At 44.8% G+C, this 17,329-nt stretch overlaps 1 protein-coding gene across 1 annotated transcript; it reads right to left on the bottom strand.

The window, feature by feature from the left end:
- Nucleotides 1-899: 899 nt before the first annotated feature.
- zmp:0000000991 (uncharacterized protein YMR317W) lies at nucleotides 900-15,441 on the bottom strand. Its single transcript, XM_046372134.1, has 5 exons — nucleotides 15,105-15,441; nucleotides 11,793-11,899; nucleotides 11,506-11,686; nucleotides 8,932-8,977; nucleotides 900-8,246 (listed from the first exon to the last, which is right to left on the bottom strand). The coding sequence occupies exons 1-5, from the start codon at nucleotides 15,200-15,202 to the stop codon at nucleotides 2,943-2,945; spliced, it is 5,736 nt and encodes a 1,911-aa protein (XP_046228090.1). The 5' UTR covers nucleotides 15,203-15,441; the 3' UTR covers nucleotides 900-2,942.
- Nucleotides 15,442-17,329: the final 1,888 nt, after the last annotated feature.

Here is a 17,329-nt window from a genome sequence, read left to right as displayed (position 1 = left end):
CAGCTGCATTCAAACCACAAAATAAAAAGCAGAGCTGCTTTTCATGCTTTGACATGAGACGAGTGGCAGAGCTCAAACCTTTGCTCCTTGTTCATGTGGTTGGTCATGTGACTCCCTGCACTGCTGGGCCAGAAGCTTGAGCAGCACAAGCAAAGACAGAGTAAACTCAAAACAGGTGCAAGTGATGAGACCACTGATGAGACTCATTAAGCAGCATGAATGAGTAAAGAATAGCAGATCACGTGACCCACAGCGGTGAGCAGGTGAGTTTTAGTTTCATCGTCTCATAGCACAAACCCAGTATTAAATTAATATATTTCTATTCTGGATTGTTTCATTAAAAACTGTAGTGAGTTTGTAAAGCAGTGCAGCCAATCATACTGTCTAACGCATTGCAGGTGAAGTACACTCAGTCACCACTAGATGGTGAAGCAGGTCCACTCACAAGAATTTAGTTCTCCATAGTAACAAGAAAAGGAAAAACATGAAAAGAATCTCACTAAAATACAGTTTGAGTTGACTGTGTAAGACTCTTATTTCTTAAGCAGTACTGTTATGTGCTCAGTGTGGTAGTTAATGTACATCAAGAGTGTTGTAAAAAGTACCCAAAAGACACGTTACACACAGTTACAAGTACCAAAAGTAATTTTTTGGCAATAAATGTACTTAAATATGAAACAGTATACAAGTAAATTACACATACATTTACATGTAAGTACTGTGATTAATGGATTCAATATTCAACATTCAAATCAGTCTTAAAAAAAACAATAGTTCTTCTTGTTTGACTGTTGCTTGCATGAAAAACTGTACCTTCTGTGTTGTTCACACACACACACACACACACACACACCAACCAGGCTGTTTGATGACACCACGATCGTGTTAAGTGCTGTTCATTGTTGGGTGAAAGCTGACACTGCAGTCATCATGTGTACTTTGTAGCTTCCTTACTGCAGAGCCTGCAGAGCCACAGCTTCACATCATGACAGGCAGAGTGGAGGACCCTCGAAAGAGTGGTGGATTCATTACACCTTCAGTGGAGAACTGACATGGATTTTATAGAAGGAAAATATAAGTATCTGTTACAATACTTCACTCTCTGGTGGTCTCCTTTATCAGCTTTGGGTCTTCACTCAGAGAACCAGGGTTTGGTCCGAGGATCCTGGAGACGTGTAACCAGAGTTACAGTTTTGTTATGATGACATAAGATGGAAAAACAGATTCAGAATTACTGCTCCTGACATATGATGTGAAGCAGCCATGCCTTTCCAAGATGATGTCATGGCTAACAATAGGAAGCACATTGTGCTGTCCCAGTGTGAGACTCTCTGTGGCAAAAATAATACAGAGAAGACAAACCAGAGGACACAATCTGCCAGCAGACACACACATGCAGTGCTGATTTAACAACACCATCCATCCAGTGTAATGTACGTTTTATCTAACCACCGCAATAACAGTTTGTGCGTTGTCACAGCTACGAATGAAGGGCAACACCCAGCTGAGTACTGTGAAACTGTTTAACAGCCCCACCTATAGCAGACACTATCTAGAGTCCAGCAAAGTATAGTGATTAATGCAATGATTGAAAAGCTCCCTGCAGACATGAAATTAGCCTCAGGCACCGAATCTACCGCCTGTCATGACGATACTCAGCATACCTCTGCCTCTGTGGCATGTAAACACTGCGATGGGTAACACAGCAATGCAATGACACAATGAGAAATCATTTAACATCAAACAGCAGCAGACGTGTACCCAACCTGTTAAACAGAAACAGAGTTCTTTTTGTAATTATAACATTTATTTAAAAAACAGACATATAAAGACTTTAGATGGTCACTGTGCAAATAAGAGCAAGCGCTGTATGAAGCAATTAATAATGTTAGATAACAAATGTTAATCAGAGCATACAGTATGATTATATTTCATCCCAAAATTCACAAAAACAAATTACATGCCTCAAAGCAACACTGTCTGTCAAGAAAAATGTGGCAAAGAAAACAAACTGTCTCTGCTTTATGCTTACAGCATTTGACACAATTCATTTCAAACCTCACACACAGAAGAAAACATAAAATATCACACAATACCACATTTGTGAACATCATGTTGGCACTGAGCAGGATGAAATGCAAACCTAAAGATAAGCTTTGTGTCAAAATCCTCACCTCACACAGCAGTTTGATCATTAAAACGGTTCAACAGATGGACATGCCTTCAGTGCCGACTGTCCTGTGATAAACAATGTTCGACGTCCCCAGATTGAAAACCTGCAGTCATATTCACTACAATGTACAGACAATCACATATCTTGAAACTTTTCTCATGCTTGTTCTTTTACGTCCCTATCTTAGACCTGGTGCAAAGCGCAGTACAAGTATCACTGCTAATGTCTGACCGGTGCAGGGAGGCCCAGGGTCCAAGGACCACAAACCCGTCCCTCAGGAAAGACAAGTGCAGCTGTTTAAATATGCCAGGTGCAGACACACCTGGCTGTTGCAGAGAGTGAGAGATGACACTGATTCTTTATTTTGTGTAACACCCAAAACACACCCATCATTAGTTAAGAGGCTGAACACAATCCCTTTGCACCATGCAATCAGACTGCACTCGATTAACTACCAAAAGGCCCTAAACGCACATTAGACCGCGCACTTTAGTTCGTTTAATTATGGCCCTGAATGTCTTTTAACAGCAGACAACACTTTTGAAAAGCAAATCATGCAGGCAACCAACTGTCCCCACTGACCTTGTGTCACCTTGACAGTGAGAAAGTAACAATAAACAAAATCAGGAGACAAGCAGAGATCGCTTCACAGAGAAAGATTGTAGCCTGTCTTATCTCTAGTGGATGTTATCTCTAGTCCTTTTTCTAGATAATGAAGTTCAGGATCAGGGATTTGACAAAAGGCAGAATTTAAAACATTATTCTGCATTCACAATTCAGTCTCCTTCTCCTCATCTTCGCCTGTTCCTAAGTAATATTCATCATCTGTTGTTGTGTCTGAGCTGCAGTCTGAAGACTCATCAAAGGTGCCAAGACTGGATATGTAACCTCTTGAGGGCAAATGCCCTCTGGAGGACTGGCTGTCCATTTGTTGTGGTGCGCCTGGTGAGCTTGGACCAGTAGGAGATTTGGACATTCGTCTGGACACTGGCGATAGAGGAGGTGTTGGAGGAGGGGTCGGGGGACCCTCTGTATCCCATGCGAAGTGACAAGTGTTCATGTTAGGGCACCAAAGCCGGGCTGGTTTCGGAGCTGTGGTATTTACAGGTGGAGAAGTAGAGACCGCGGAACTCCAATTTGCCAAGCGCCTGGTGAGGGATCGAGGAAGAGATCTTGATCTCATTTTACCAGGGTCACCAAGGAAATATGACATTTGACAGTCCTTACTGTGCCTGCACTCATATTCTGAGCTCCAATCAGGAGTAAACGAACAACCATCCAAGTCCTTGCCAGTGCTGCCATAAGTCAAAGAAGATTCAGAGAGATTACCCACACTCAAGAACCTGGATCCGGTGGAGATGCGACCAGGCCCAGAGGGTCGACTGGACAGTACTGATCTCACAGAAAACGACCTTCCAGGCTCAATGCCGTACTTTAAGTCTGCATAGGAGGATGCCAACCACTCCTCGTCCCGTCCAGGACTTGCACTTGCAGGACCAGTGGATGCCCGACTTCTTCTCGAACCCCCCAGACTGATTCCTTCTCCTGGCTCACATGGTGAGGAGGATTCCCTGCGACGTTGTAGCTTCGGGCTGTAAAAGACACTGTCATCTGTAACATCCGGGGAGGGAAATGAGGAGACAGGTGAAAGAGAGGAGAAGGGGGAGAAGGGACTTCTGGGGCTGGATGTGGTCCTCCCAATCTGAGCAGGGTAAGCAGTGGAAGGGTTAGGGCTCAGACCAGGACTGGGATCTCTATAAGGCAGGAACTGGTTTGTTGATTTATAATCTGTCCCACTGTCTTTGTAAAAGTCAAAATGCTGCGTTGTTGGAGCATGGATTGTTAAACGAGGTTGGTTTTTAGTTTCAGACGCACGTTCTGCACAAGCATTTTGCTCATCTTGGTCAGTTTCTGGACATGATTTGTCCGACCAAATGAAACTGTTATCTCCAACCACTGCGCTCCCAGAAGCAGAGGGTATTGTGAGAGTGTATCTGTTTTGTGTCCATCTATTCATCAGTTCTGTGTCCTTTTCATTGCCCTTCAGCACCTGCTGTTGCTTATCGAGAGTTTTGGTACTTTCAACATTAACATCACTGACATTGCTGACGTCACTTGATCCACTAACAGAAGGTGTTTGAGAGGCTCGCTTCCATTTCCATGGGAACAAGATATCATCATCAGACCGTTTGACCGTGCTGAATGTTTGTCTCAGTCTGTTAAGGACCTGGTCCATTTTGTTATTACTCTTATTGGCCCTGTCTGACTCTGACCTTGATAAACTGGTGTTTGGTGTGCTGACACTTTTTTTCAGTGCAAACCGGCTTCTCTTTGGGCTTTGATCATTGTTGCTCTCCACTGAGAAAAATCTGCTTTTGCCCAGTAAACTCTCCTTCACTCTCCTGTTAGAGTTTTCATCATCAGGCAGGTGACTGTCTGATGAGCTGCTACTACTGGAGTCCTGATCTAAATGGCTACGTGGTTCACCTGTGGCTTCTTTACTCTGCGCAGCCTGTGACTGTTTACTTAATTTGGTCTGCACAGAAACTGGTGTGTTTGCGGTATATTTCAGAGTTTTAGGTATGGTGATTTTTGGGGTAGCGGGAGCTGCATCTGCTCTTGATTTAATGCTGTAAACCAGTGTCTCAGTTACAAACGTTGAGGAGGAGCTGTGTGTCTTATCACCCTGCAGAGACTGTGAGCTGATATGAACTCTGTTGTTTACAAGTAATATCTGGCCATTCTGGTGGTCTTGTGTGTTCCTCTTGCTGTGATCGTTGCTGTGACGACCACCTTCTGAAACCTCATACTTTGAACTGCCTCGAGTGGCAGTTTTGTTTTGGAAAGGCAAAGACAGGGGCTGTGGTAGGCTGACAGGCGATAGAGGGGGTCTGGATGTCGACAGGGTTACGACTTTAACTGCGTCAGTATGTTTGGAAAGATGTGGGGTATGATCTGACTGTGAGCGTTGCTGGAAGTGGGGTGATCTGGGTGTTACAGTCTGGGTATCTCCCTGTGTCGACCTGGTTGACATGAGAGTGGAGTACGGTGGAGAGCTATATCTATGCATATAACCACTTGAAAAGTCATGTGGGAGGGAGTCAGGAGCAGCAGTATGGCAATGAACTGTGCCAGACTCAACTGAAAATGTCCTCTCCTGTCTGGGTGTGGTTAAGTCCCGTCTTCCCTGGTCAGGTATCATAGTGTTATTATGTCTTTGCTGAGATCTCCCTCGTTCTCTAGATCTTAAATCAGCAGAGTCGGATGATAAGGATCGATACTTCTCTCCTTTCACCACTTGTATGCTGGAGGTCTTAGGGGTAGGGGAGCAAAGAGGAGATGGATTTGTGGCTGGAGCGCTTGATCTTAGAAAGGAAAAGATAGATGGAGCTTTAATGTTTTGTGGGGACCTGGAAGGAGATGGAGAACTTGCTGGGACATGAGACGACTCTGGCTTCTCAACTGTAATGGACTCAGAACTCTGCAGATCTACAGAGTCCTCCCAAGTTACTCGTCTCACTTTCTTTCCTTCTACAGGTGGCCGCAGCTTCTTTGGCTCACTTTCTTTGCTGCTTAAGAGTGTCCCCCCTTCCTTAGGGCTAGAAGTGTCTGAATAGTTGGGGCTGGCATTGATAGGTGTGGCAGGGGGGGTTAAGAGAGAAGAATTGGTGACAGCAGTGGGAGAAGACACAAGGATAGGAGTGACAGGAGGAGTGAGCAGGGCTGGGCTGGGGACAGTTGTGGCTGCAGGACAGCTGCCAATGGAAGAGCTGGTGGAAGCAGTGGACACGAGACCGTAGTTTGTTTTAGACAGACCACTGACTGTGGGAATCAGGCTAGATCCAGTTTTAGGGTGGAAAGGCTTGGGAGCAGAGGCAAAGCTTCTTTCAAAGCCCAGAGGTGTGCTGTTAGTTGTAAATTTGGGTGCTTGGGAAGGAGAGCAGGAGTATGATGAGGCATGAATAGTGGCCTGTGAAGCAACTGGAAGAGGGTAAAAGGAGGAACTAGTTTTAGTCTTTGGAGTCAGGGGGAGACCAGAGGCAGTTTTAGAGGTAAGAGCCTGACTATTGAGAGTGTTGGTGGTAGCAAGAGAAAGAGATGGTTTAGTGAAACTTTGAGAGTTGATGTTTTGAGGAGATGTGGAGGAGTTGTTGGTTTTTGATGGATAATTATTACTACTGGATTTGCTGAGGCTCTCAGTGGGTGCATTTGGGCTCCTGGGATTTGGTAAAATAGGTGATATTTCAGTTGCATTTGCAGTAAATGAACTGTTACTTACATTGTGCTTGTTGAGATCTTTTGGATGACTCAGTATTGTTTGCACTGTGGCTCTGCTAATTTTGGAACAAGACATAACATCAGCTCTGCCATGAGGCTTTTGTGGCTCTCTAATTTTTAAATCGGAGTCATACTGCTGTTTGACGATCCTGTCTGACTCATGATCATGGGAATCTTCAGTATTTCTTTGTTTGAGGTTGTGACTTCCTCCCAATGTGTTCATAAAAAGGTTCATGTTACCTTTGAGAACTGACTCTGTCATGTTATTATTGTCTCTGTTATTGGCTATTTGACTACTACATCTTTTGTTGTCAACAAGTCTTGGAGAGGAGACCAAGTCACTTTTATCAATACAGGGTGAAACTCTGAGTGTGTTTGGCTCATCTTTAATTTGAGTTGTATCATCATTGAGTGTCAGAGGGGAGCTGCCTTCCTGGGTAACTTGTTTCCACCAGGAAGTGGATGTCAGGGTGGTCCTTCGAGGGACAGAATGTGTTTTTTGAAGGGGTGGACGGTTATACGGGGAATGTCTGGGTGAGGGGACAGAGCTTTCTGAGAATAAGTTTGTCCTTTTGTCTGAACCCCTGCAACTTGGTTGCCTCTCTGGTGGTCCTCGGCTTAGAAATACCTGTTTTGAACAAGAAAGACTGGACTCGGTTGTGTTTGTTGTCTGAGGCTGTTGGGTAAACCGTGCAGCTTCTGCATCTTTGTTTGTGGGTGAAGCTGAAAATAACTGTGTTTCAAATTTGGTCGTTTCTCTGTGATTGGAGGAAGATGGGGATGATGTCGAAAAGACAGGCCTGGTTTCAGTTGTCCTATAAGAAATGGACAGTGGAGAGAGGAGGGGCTTTGGTCGCTCTTGCACATTATTATTATGAAAGGTCTGAGAAAGGTGTGCTGTCAATAGTTTTCCATCTTGATCTCTTGGTGAAATGCTCAGAGGCGAAGGGTTTATCTCAGAGAAGGTGGAGGCTGCATTAGTGCTCCTGCCATTGGTGTTTAATCTTCTTAAAGACAGAAGTAGACTGCTGGTGGTTGGCTTAGATGACAGACATTCTTGATGACCAGTTTGTGGATTCCTCCTTTGTTCATTTGGGCCAAGGGAGAGAGCACTCGCATCACTTTTCCTACTGTCCACTGTTCCAGAGTTTACATCCAAAGAGACAGTCTGCAGCATTTTCCTCTTAGATTCAAAGTCCAAGCTTGCAGCACTAGTTTTAGGTGAACAGCCCACTGTATAGCTCCTAGTACCCAAAGATGGCACCCTTAATTGGGCTTGCAATCCTTTCGTCAATGACCTGTCCATCGTCTCTTGAAAGTGTTCACGTGTACGACTTTCTGTAATGTTTTTCACAGCTTCAAAATTCCCCTGGTCTTCCGAACTGCTCGGTCCGTCAAATCTTTTACTCCGTCTTAGTCGGTTGCTCCAGTGTGGGGCAAGAACTGTTACCACAGTGGAAGACAGCATGGTTTCAACAGGTTTGGATAGTTCCACAAGGTCAGCTTGTTTCTCAAGCTTTGTGTTGTCCTTTATATCTTCTTCTTCTAACTGAGCAGATCTAGTGCCAGTCCTTGGTTGCAACCCACATGGAAGTATAAACAATCCATTTCGCTCACGTGGTCCAGACTCCACATTGGAGGAAGTCTGAGTTATACTCAAGTCCCTGGTAATCTCCAGTTCATTGCAAACACTTGTGATGACCTCTTGTTTGTTCTTGGCTGTTACGCTTTCAGATAATGGCGAGTCACTGGCTACCTTGGCAGAGGTGTTTGGTGGTGACGTTCGTCCATTAACCTGTTAAAAGAAGAGGAGTTAGAGGAAGAGTCACTGCAAGAGAACAGACATTGTTTAAGTTACTGTGCTGCGTTATACAATAAAATTATAAAATTAATTTGTGCAACTTCTGAACCAGCTTTGTCATTCAAGGTCATTGTCATTTGTCATTTTTCTCGCCACCTTGAGCTTATTATAATCACACCAATACAAATTATTTGCACACTAAAGTAAAATTCTCCCTGGCACAGTAGTGATCTGCTAACTGAGTTGCTAATTATGTGCTCACAGAAACAAGAGCTTTCCTGAGGCGTTTGTTCCCAAGGTGTAGCTATGCAAGAGACTCAGGACTTGACAAACTGGTTATTTTGAAAGACAGGAGAAATTTACAAAGACAAGGACACACACACACACACACACACACACACACACACACACACACACCTTGCCCCTTCCAATTCTTAATAATTAGTCTCACGTTTTAAAGAGTATGCAGTGTTACATAATGATGAGATGTTGTCACAGATAACTGCTTCATGTGGTATTCAAAGAATTTCAGAGGATTTTAACTTAACTCAGAAACTGTACTGCCTGGGTGGGAATATTATAGATTAACCCTGAATGAGATTAATTAACTTTTGTTTTTTCTACATTGTAATGATCCCAGCATGACGTTATGATATTCACTATGAAGACTGTGACTTACCTGATAGCTGCTGTTCTCAGTCTCAGTCCTCCGTTTTTCAGTTAAACTGGTAGAACAGGAGAGAGAAAAAGACAAAACCCATTAGGAGAGCTAGTTAGGACCAGACCTGTCACTTCACTGGACTGGACACAATGTGAAGTATTAACAAAGTGATACGCTCGTCCTTTATGTCAACTCAGACACCAATACTGACTGAGGTTACAGCAGCGCATCGATATCAAAAACAAAGCCATATGATATGTTTGCAGCGGACCTTTTTTTGATGTTTGTAAAGAAAAGTAAAGTTTTACAGAAATATGTTTTATTATTGTAACTGCTGCACATGCTACAAACATCAAAACTGAAGGCAGTAAGGAGTAAAGTGCAAAAGCAATCAGTAACTTACATGTTGTGAGGTTTTGTTTTAAATGATCATTTCTATGTGTTTACAGTAAATTTACTTGCAAAGATGTAATGGACAAGTTAGCTTGTTAGACTCATACAGTAATGAATTGCACAATATTTGACATTAAGATAGTGGACTGACAAGACTTCTTTATGAACCTGATACTCAGGGTGTGAAAATAAACAGTTACATAATTTTACTGCTGAGATACAAAAGAGTAAAAGCTAATACAGAGGCAACTTAAACATGCACTTTTGTTCCTGCACTCCAAATAAAGTGAAAAGAAAGAGCAGAACAGCTGCAGACTGACAAATTTTTGTTTATTTGGACTGGAACAAATGGAACAAATGTATTTTCTGCATTCAGAAACAACCCCACGTCTAATACGGACACTGCCAGCCTTCCTGTGCTCTGCTCTAATGTTTTTATGCAAAACATTTTGAGGGATCCGATGTCTAACACTTTCCACAGCAATGCAGATCAACAGGATGTTCGGCATTCCTCTCCTCGGTCCCTCTCTCTTTACCTTACAGTTTTCCCACCGTCACATGTGCACTAAAGTCACACCTTGTAAACCATCATAACAGCAATTCAAAGGTGCAACACGGCTCACATGGTTCACACAATAACCCACACTCAGAACAAGATGTCCTTATAAGGTCGTGACTGCAGGTGGCTGGCACGCAGGTAAAGGGTGTGTTCTCTCCTGAAACAGTACAACCAGTTTGACCAATGACCTCTATAGACAAGGCTAATGTAATCTCTGGCATGCACGGCCTCTCACACAGGCATGCAAATATGCTTGAAGAAATACTATCCTAAATATTAATAAGCACATACTTAAGACAGCGAAACCTAAAATTGACCGCATCGCTGATCTGAGGAAGTAAAATTAGTGCATGAGTAGATGATCTGTGGATCATAAGAGCTTCTTATCTTCTTACAGTGGATTCCAGTGCATGCAGTGTGAAGTTCAGCAATCGTGACCAACCTCTGGGTCACGGTAGCTTCACTTCCTTGTTGATATAAGCTGCTGACCCTTCCAGATTGCGCCTCACAGGGTAAAGTATGCAGACAGAGTTCAGCGGTTCAGTTACTGTTTGACTAAATGTTGCACATGACTTGTGATTTCAGAGATTCTGGGAACCACGCAACCAGTAATCAACCAATGCCAGAACCGGGAAAGTTTAGGCAATGAAAAGCCTCATTCAAGATAGCAAGAAGATAACAAAAGCCTCATCAGCAGCGTCAGCAGTGAGCAGAAGTGCCCTAATATTACTTTACACCCTGGGGCTGCAGACTGTTGGATGTATCTCCTACCAGCAATTCTCCTCTGGTTGTCATGTGATAGCAATCAGTGGCAGATAATCACTTTCTGACACTTTCTCTGGCTGCTCAACTTCTACCTCCCTCTTCCTCAGCACACAGTCCTCCTCCTCTTCCTCCTCCTCGCCCTCCTCCGGCTGCAGAAGGGTCTCCTACCCCCTCATGGTGTCTCCTGGCACGATGCCACTGCTACCCGATGTGCACTGATCATGCAAAGAGAAAACTCTACGCTGAGGCCGCTCGTAGGCCCGAGGCCCAGGACTGAGGCCCAGGACTGAGGCCCAGGACTGAGGCCCGGTAAGCCTGCGTTAAGGCACCATTGGCAGTGACGTAAGGACACCTCAGGAGTCACAACTGGTCAAACCTCGAAGAGGACTGACAGATCAAATCAGAGAAGAAGAGCGTGACAGACTCCCATCCTTCCTGCTTACAACAAAACGAGCCGATGAGCTACAGTGGATGCGTTCTGCCACACTCTCCTCCTCCGCCATCCTAACGTGGCCACTCGCCTACCGTGTTGTTAAATGTGTTAGTGGCACAGTAACACAACGTCCAGCTGGGGTGGGGGTGGGCTGCAGCTCCTTCACACACATTCAAAGCGCATTTACATTTTTTAACTCGGACGCTTCAACACGAACAATAACCAAAGAGGGAGTTTGATGAAGTGTAGGATCATCACAGCTGTTGTCTTCTCAAACAACCGCCTTTGTCATTTATTTTCAGATTAAGCTTCCCTCAGAGCTCTGCTCCTCCTCCAAATGGACCCAGTAATTCAAACCAGTAAAAACACTGAATAAAAGAAGCAAAACATTTTAAATTCAGCACTGAGTTTCACAGAGTAAATTAGTCCTTCCCTTGTTTACCTGAGAAGGCTGCGGTCTAAAGCCGTCTTGAGTCTTTGCTCTGGGTTTTCACAGCTGAGACTGTGGGAGAGTCTGAAGAAGAGGCAGGAGGTGAATCTGGGTCCAGCAGGCTTCTGGGTCTGGACCTCTGGATCGCCACACTGAGCAGCCTCTTCCTGTCTTAGTCTTTCTGCTCTCAGTGCTGTAATGGATTCAGAACAGGGGGTCAGGTTCTGGTCACTGCTGTACCTGAGGCTGAAGGGACTACATGTTCATGTTAACAGGCACGATGTGTGTGCGCGGGTCACCTCGGTGTGTTTCTTCCTGTATGACGGCTGACGGGCGACGCTGCTGTCCAACTGCCGTTTCGTCACCACGTCGACGCTCCTGCTTGAACTTTTCATCCTGTGGTTCTCTGAAAAACAACAGCAAAGAAGTCAAAATCTGGATTCATGGTCAAAGCACAGAGTAAACAGGCGTCTCTCAGGAGATACCTGCGGCACGTTTTTTATCTAGCACTCAGAGTCCGATTTCACCCATCGAAATGCGGATGCATTTTCCATTGGCCACGTAAATCTCAGCAGGCTGTCCACTGCACCAGTCCTGCAAGGGACTGTTATTCCCGATTACTGACTGACGCCGGACATTTTCTCGATTAATCGTTTTGTCTACAAAACCCAAGGAAAAGTCTCGAGTTATGAAACCAACAGCCTGTTTTTGCTAGAAGAACGGCCGTCTGGATGAACAGCTGATGCCGACTCACTTTCTGTTGATGGGCTGATCAGTTCATTTGACACCATTAGCTCCACTGTCTCCCTGTTGTCATCTGTAAACGGCTAAAAGCTTCCTGGAAGGAGAGTCAAACGGACCTCATCTCACCCACAGAGCTGGAGTGAGATGATCCTTACATAACAGTTCGACTCTGCTCGCTCCACACTTTCTCTTACAAGCAGAGCATGGAGCTAACACACCCACACACACACAGTCACCGAAACATGCATATGCGCTTTTACTGCTGCAGCCCAACGCCGAACCCACGCTGGTGTGTCAGCTGCCGAGCACGACGGTGACACGACGGCACTGACGAGGCGGCGATCTGAATGCGAACTGTGCGAGCTGCTGTGACCTTTGTCCTCCACACAAAAGTGATTAAATGGGAGCAATTATCCGCCATTTTCCACAATCCCTTTTTAATCCAGTTCAGCGGTTTATAAGTAGCTGGAGATGACTCCTTCCAATCCAGAGTCTTTGTGCAACCTGCAGAGCTTTGCGTGATAACACAGTGAAGCGCTCTGATTTGTCTTTCCTGACCTTCCTGAATAACATGGATCATCTCCGCCTCTCGCCATCCGCCTTGCCTTCAGGGGTGACTCGGTCACCTCATTAGGACTTAATGTCTGTTGGGCTACCATGAAAGCCTGACGTGACGTGACATGAGAGGGAGGCTGAGAGAAACCCGAGGTGGGGGGAGGGATGCTCTTTAACAGCCACTTCAGTGCCAAAGCCAACACGCCTTCCATGTGGATGGTGCTGTTTTTAATCCTTCCTCTCCCGGAGGCGACAGAAGAAATCACATCACAGCAGCACAAGAGCTTGTAAACCTGCAGGTAACCCTGACTGAAGCATTTCCACAAACTTAAACCACACAGTTTACCTCACAGCCAACATAGTGTTAAGAGCTTTGCATAAATCAGTCGTGCTCGCATGTTTTGGTGGAAATGATTCCTGCTTAACAAAAGGAATGTAAGGTTGTCAGTCTGAAAATGAATGGGCTCAGTTACACTTTAACTTCCCTCCTTCAGCAGGTGAGAAGGTGCTCACAGAAGAGTTTCATATTAACGCTGTGGCTCTTCTCACATTAACCTGCTGATTCTTCTGTCACGACGTCACCAAAAGGTGAAAAAGCCCGTCAGAGATCTCTGACATCTTCAGCTTCTGTCCGTCCATAAGACAAAGACTGAGACAAGAGAAGATGTGTTGGTTTAACGTGGATTCTCTCTGTTTTGTGTCTTTGAGTTGCAGAATCAGTCAATCAGAGAACATAAAAATATCCCTTTGGTCTCGGGGCCATTTTCTAACATTTAACAGAAATAACCACAATACCTGAGAGATTACTTGATGAAAACAACAACTGTTGGGTGCAACCCGACTTTTTCAAATGTTTCAATCTGAAAGGATGCTGTTATTGAACCGAATGGTTTTGAAGGTTAACCTTATTATCCCATCTTCAGAGTATAATCCCTGACCTCTAATCCTGTGCTGACAAGCCACAAACAGCCTGCTGCCACCTCTGCAGCCATGCAGCGTGCCGTGTTGTTATCTGCACCGTCCCTCGGTTTGCAGGCTGATGACTAATTGTTATATTTGACGGCGCTGCTCCATTATGTGCAGCGTGTCTCATGCGAACATGTTGGTGTGTTCTTCGCTTGAGGTTGGCCTCGCTGTGGGTGTGTGCCGGCTCTATCTGCCAGCTAACGCTTACATAACCACAAGGATCCAGCCTGAACCAAAGTGTGGGTGTGTACTCAGCACTGACAAACACATGTAATGTTCCAACTACGGCAAATGATTTACAGCACAAACGTCTTTCTAATAGCCATCCAAAGGGATCTTGATGACTCCGCAGTGACAACATGGTAGCAAAAGGTTGCCAGGACAAAGTGAGACTTGTTCTGTACGCTGTCACACCTTCAGCGTCTGTCACACAGCGGAGGGTTGTAGCAGGAGGATGTGCAGGCAGTGAACAGCAGTGGCGCTCTGGACATGCACAGACAGCAGCTCTGTGTACACATGGTAGTAAGTCTGTCAAACCGCAGGCCTGGGAGTGCATGTGTGAGCTCGCCTGCTAAGCCACTGCTCTGAAGCACATCAACCTGGTGATGCTGGTGCGCAGCTTGTGGTATTTTTCAGTTTGTTGTGTAACAAGTACACACACACACACACACACATGCAGGTGTAAACACACTGTAGGTGTGAAACTGGAGGCAAAGCAGATTCACGCGCGATGGTCCCGCAGCATTCAGTCCATGGACCCACGTTCATTCCCATATCCGACATGTGGAGTCCAGGTGGGATACGTCACGTTTTATGAGGCGCGTGACGCACCAAAACCGACTCTAAAATCTGAAAACCTGCGTAAACCAACACCACCACAGGTTTCACGGGTCGCCAGCAGCTACTTTTCGTCGACATGACGGCTGGATTTATCCAAAACAGCATGTAAAACACACTTTGGTAGAAACTGGACTTCCTTCTTAAGTTATTCCCGCTTCCGTCTGCTGTCAAGCGCTGCCCGCTGACGTGTGTTTGACAGGAGGGGAATGTTACTGGAAAAGCTTAGTGCCGAATTTACTAAAAAGAGATCCCGGATGGTGAATCGTTCTGTTTCGGCTGTGGGACACATGCATGTTTCCAGACACGGGTCGTAACGTTAAACAGACACATTTATACACGCAGTTTGGCGCACTGGTTCGCTCTCATGAGGAGAAGCGCTCGTACCGCGGACAAAAACTATTCTGTGCGCAAACAGACACGTAAAAAGTGCACAGCAGCATCACGCAGAGCGATCAGAAGCACAGTGAAAACAGAATAATTACGGACAAGCCGTTAAAACGACGTACCTCGCAGCTGCAGTCCGTGTTGCTGTCCTGCACCGACGCGTCGCTGTCTCTCCTCCTACAACTCTGAGCTCCAACTCTGCTACGTCACTTGTTGACATCCTATTTTAACCGGTTCAGTAAGCCTCAAGTATTCACACTGCCGAGACAATGCATCTTAAACATGTAGGGTGGAATTCACTGACTCGGGAACACTTCACAGCCAGTGTCACCGTGGAGGTGAAAGTTCAACACCTCCCGGCAGACAGGTGACCCGCGCGGCAGGTGAGACCATGCGGACACTCCAGGCTGCGTCCCTTTCCTGAGAAATGTCTCTCTCCCCCCTCCTTCCCTCCCTCTCGGTCATTTCCTCCTCAGGACACTTCAGATGGATGCTCAGCGCCGCTCTGCATGCCAGGCACAGGCAGTAACGTACAGTACAAGGCCGTATCCACAGAGTCAGCGCTCAGGGGGCCAAACCTGCTCAGTGGGGGGTGAAAACTGGTTTGCTGTCATTCTGAAGTATTTAAAATAAAATGAAGAGACTGTAAATCATCACGATGGGAAACTTTCTCAAAACAAAGATTTATTATCCCAATGTAATGAGTCTGTCAAAGTAATGAGACATTAAGTCATTAACTGGTGACACTTATTATTTATTATTATAATGACTTATGCAATCTTTTGTTCTCATCACATCGATGGAAGTGGATTTTTATGAATTTTTGGCGTGCTGTTACAAAGAAATAATTTAACAAAAATAACTGAAGGGGGCATTTTATATACCATATGTTCCTTTGGGTTTTTTAAAAAGACAAACTCCCAAACATTTTAATCAGCCACAAAGACGCTAATTTTCCCAAATTATTAGAAAGATGGATATTTTATTGATCCCAGAGGAAATTCAGTTTCCAGTAGCAGCAGTACAAGACACAAAGCACAAATCAGCCTGCATTAAAGTAAAAAAGTACAACCTCTTTCATAAACCACAAGATGCTAATTCACAACCCAACGCTAATCACTGGAATCAAAACCAATCATACATCAACCATAATCCCAAAACCAATAAAATATTCAGATCCTTTGAAACAAGTGACCCAAACGTCTCCTCGTCCGTCCTCGACCAGCAGCTTGTCCCGTGGAAACGTGTTGTGCTTCACTGACGAGAGTTTGCTCTCAGGCTGGTGATTTCACTGTTGATTAGTGCAGAATTCCAGGAAGCTCCACAGCCGGTTTGTGTTCCTCAGAGCAGAGAGCGTGTGATAATCGGTTCCTCTTTCCCTTGACTAATCAGGCGGGACGGACGTCCACACCTTCCAGCAGCTCAACTCTTTACGGCTTTGGCTCGGTTTCTGCAGGAAGAACAGCGCCCCCTTCCTGTTCTCACTGATAACGTTTCCCTTCCTGCTGCCTTAAAGAAGGACTTTTCTACTGTAACTGTGCTCACTGTTAACATCAGTGAAAATACAACATAATGATATCACTTTTAATAAGCTGCATCTGCAAGTCTGCAGACCAAAATGCAGTCTTTGTAATGAAAACAATTTAAAAAACAGCAAATAAGCTGCCATATTTTTATCTAATGAACAGTTTGTTAATTATGTCCATACTGTCTTCTGAAAGCTGTCCTCCTGTTCGTGTTAGCTTCAATAATATATTTTCCACAGAGAAAATAAGGATGAGAGCAACCAGAAGCTCTTTGAGTGCACACACATCCACCTGACAGTGTTGAAAAATAGTGAACCTAATGAACTGATTCCTCCATAGTCTGAACAATCAAATCACTGCTGTCCTGTGAAGCTTTTCCTCAAATCCTACTAAAAAGAGTCTAAATGTGAGTAGAACAAAAGTTATTTTAGAGGTGAATTTATATCATTTGGGTGGATAAAAAGAGGGCGAAAACCGGGACAAAACTTAGAAGTTTTATTCCGGTTGGGCTGAAATGATCCGAGCCAGGCGGGGTCAGATGGACTTTTCTGATCGAGTTGTAGTTTCAGGAGACGACCACAGGAGGTCAGTGTTGCTCTACAGAAAATAAAACAACGTTTGGCTGACCAACAGCTGCAGCCAAACTGACAGACAAACTGCGTGATCGTGATTACATATGATAATTACTACATGTTACTGCACTTTTACAGTACCATTTACGATTAGATATGTTTCAATTAAACGTGTTCATATGTTTGTTTAAATTAGAAAGATCTGTGAGCCTTTCTATTTCCTCTTGGCTCATCTACGTTTGTCTGCCA

This window comes from Scatophagus argus, chromosome 18 (assembly GCF_020382885.2).
Source record: "Scatophagus argus isolate fScaArg1 chromosome 18, fScaArg1.pri, whole genome shotgun sequence".
In the NCBI taxonomy this organism is placed as follows: Eukaryota; Metazoa; Chordata; class Actinopteri; family Scatophagidae; genus Scatophagus; species Scatophagus argus.
The sequence above is the reverse complement of the archived record's forward strand: the minus strand, read 5'-3'. Positions and strand labels throughout refer to the sequence as shown.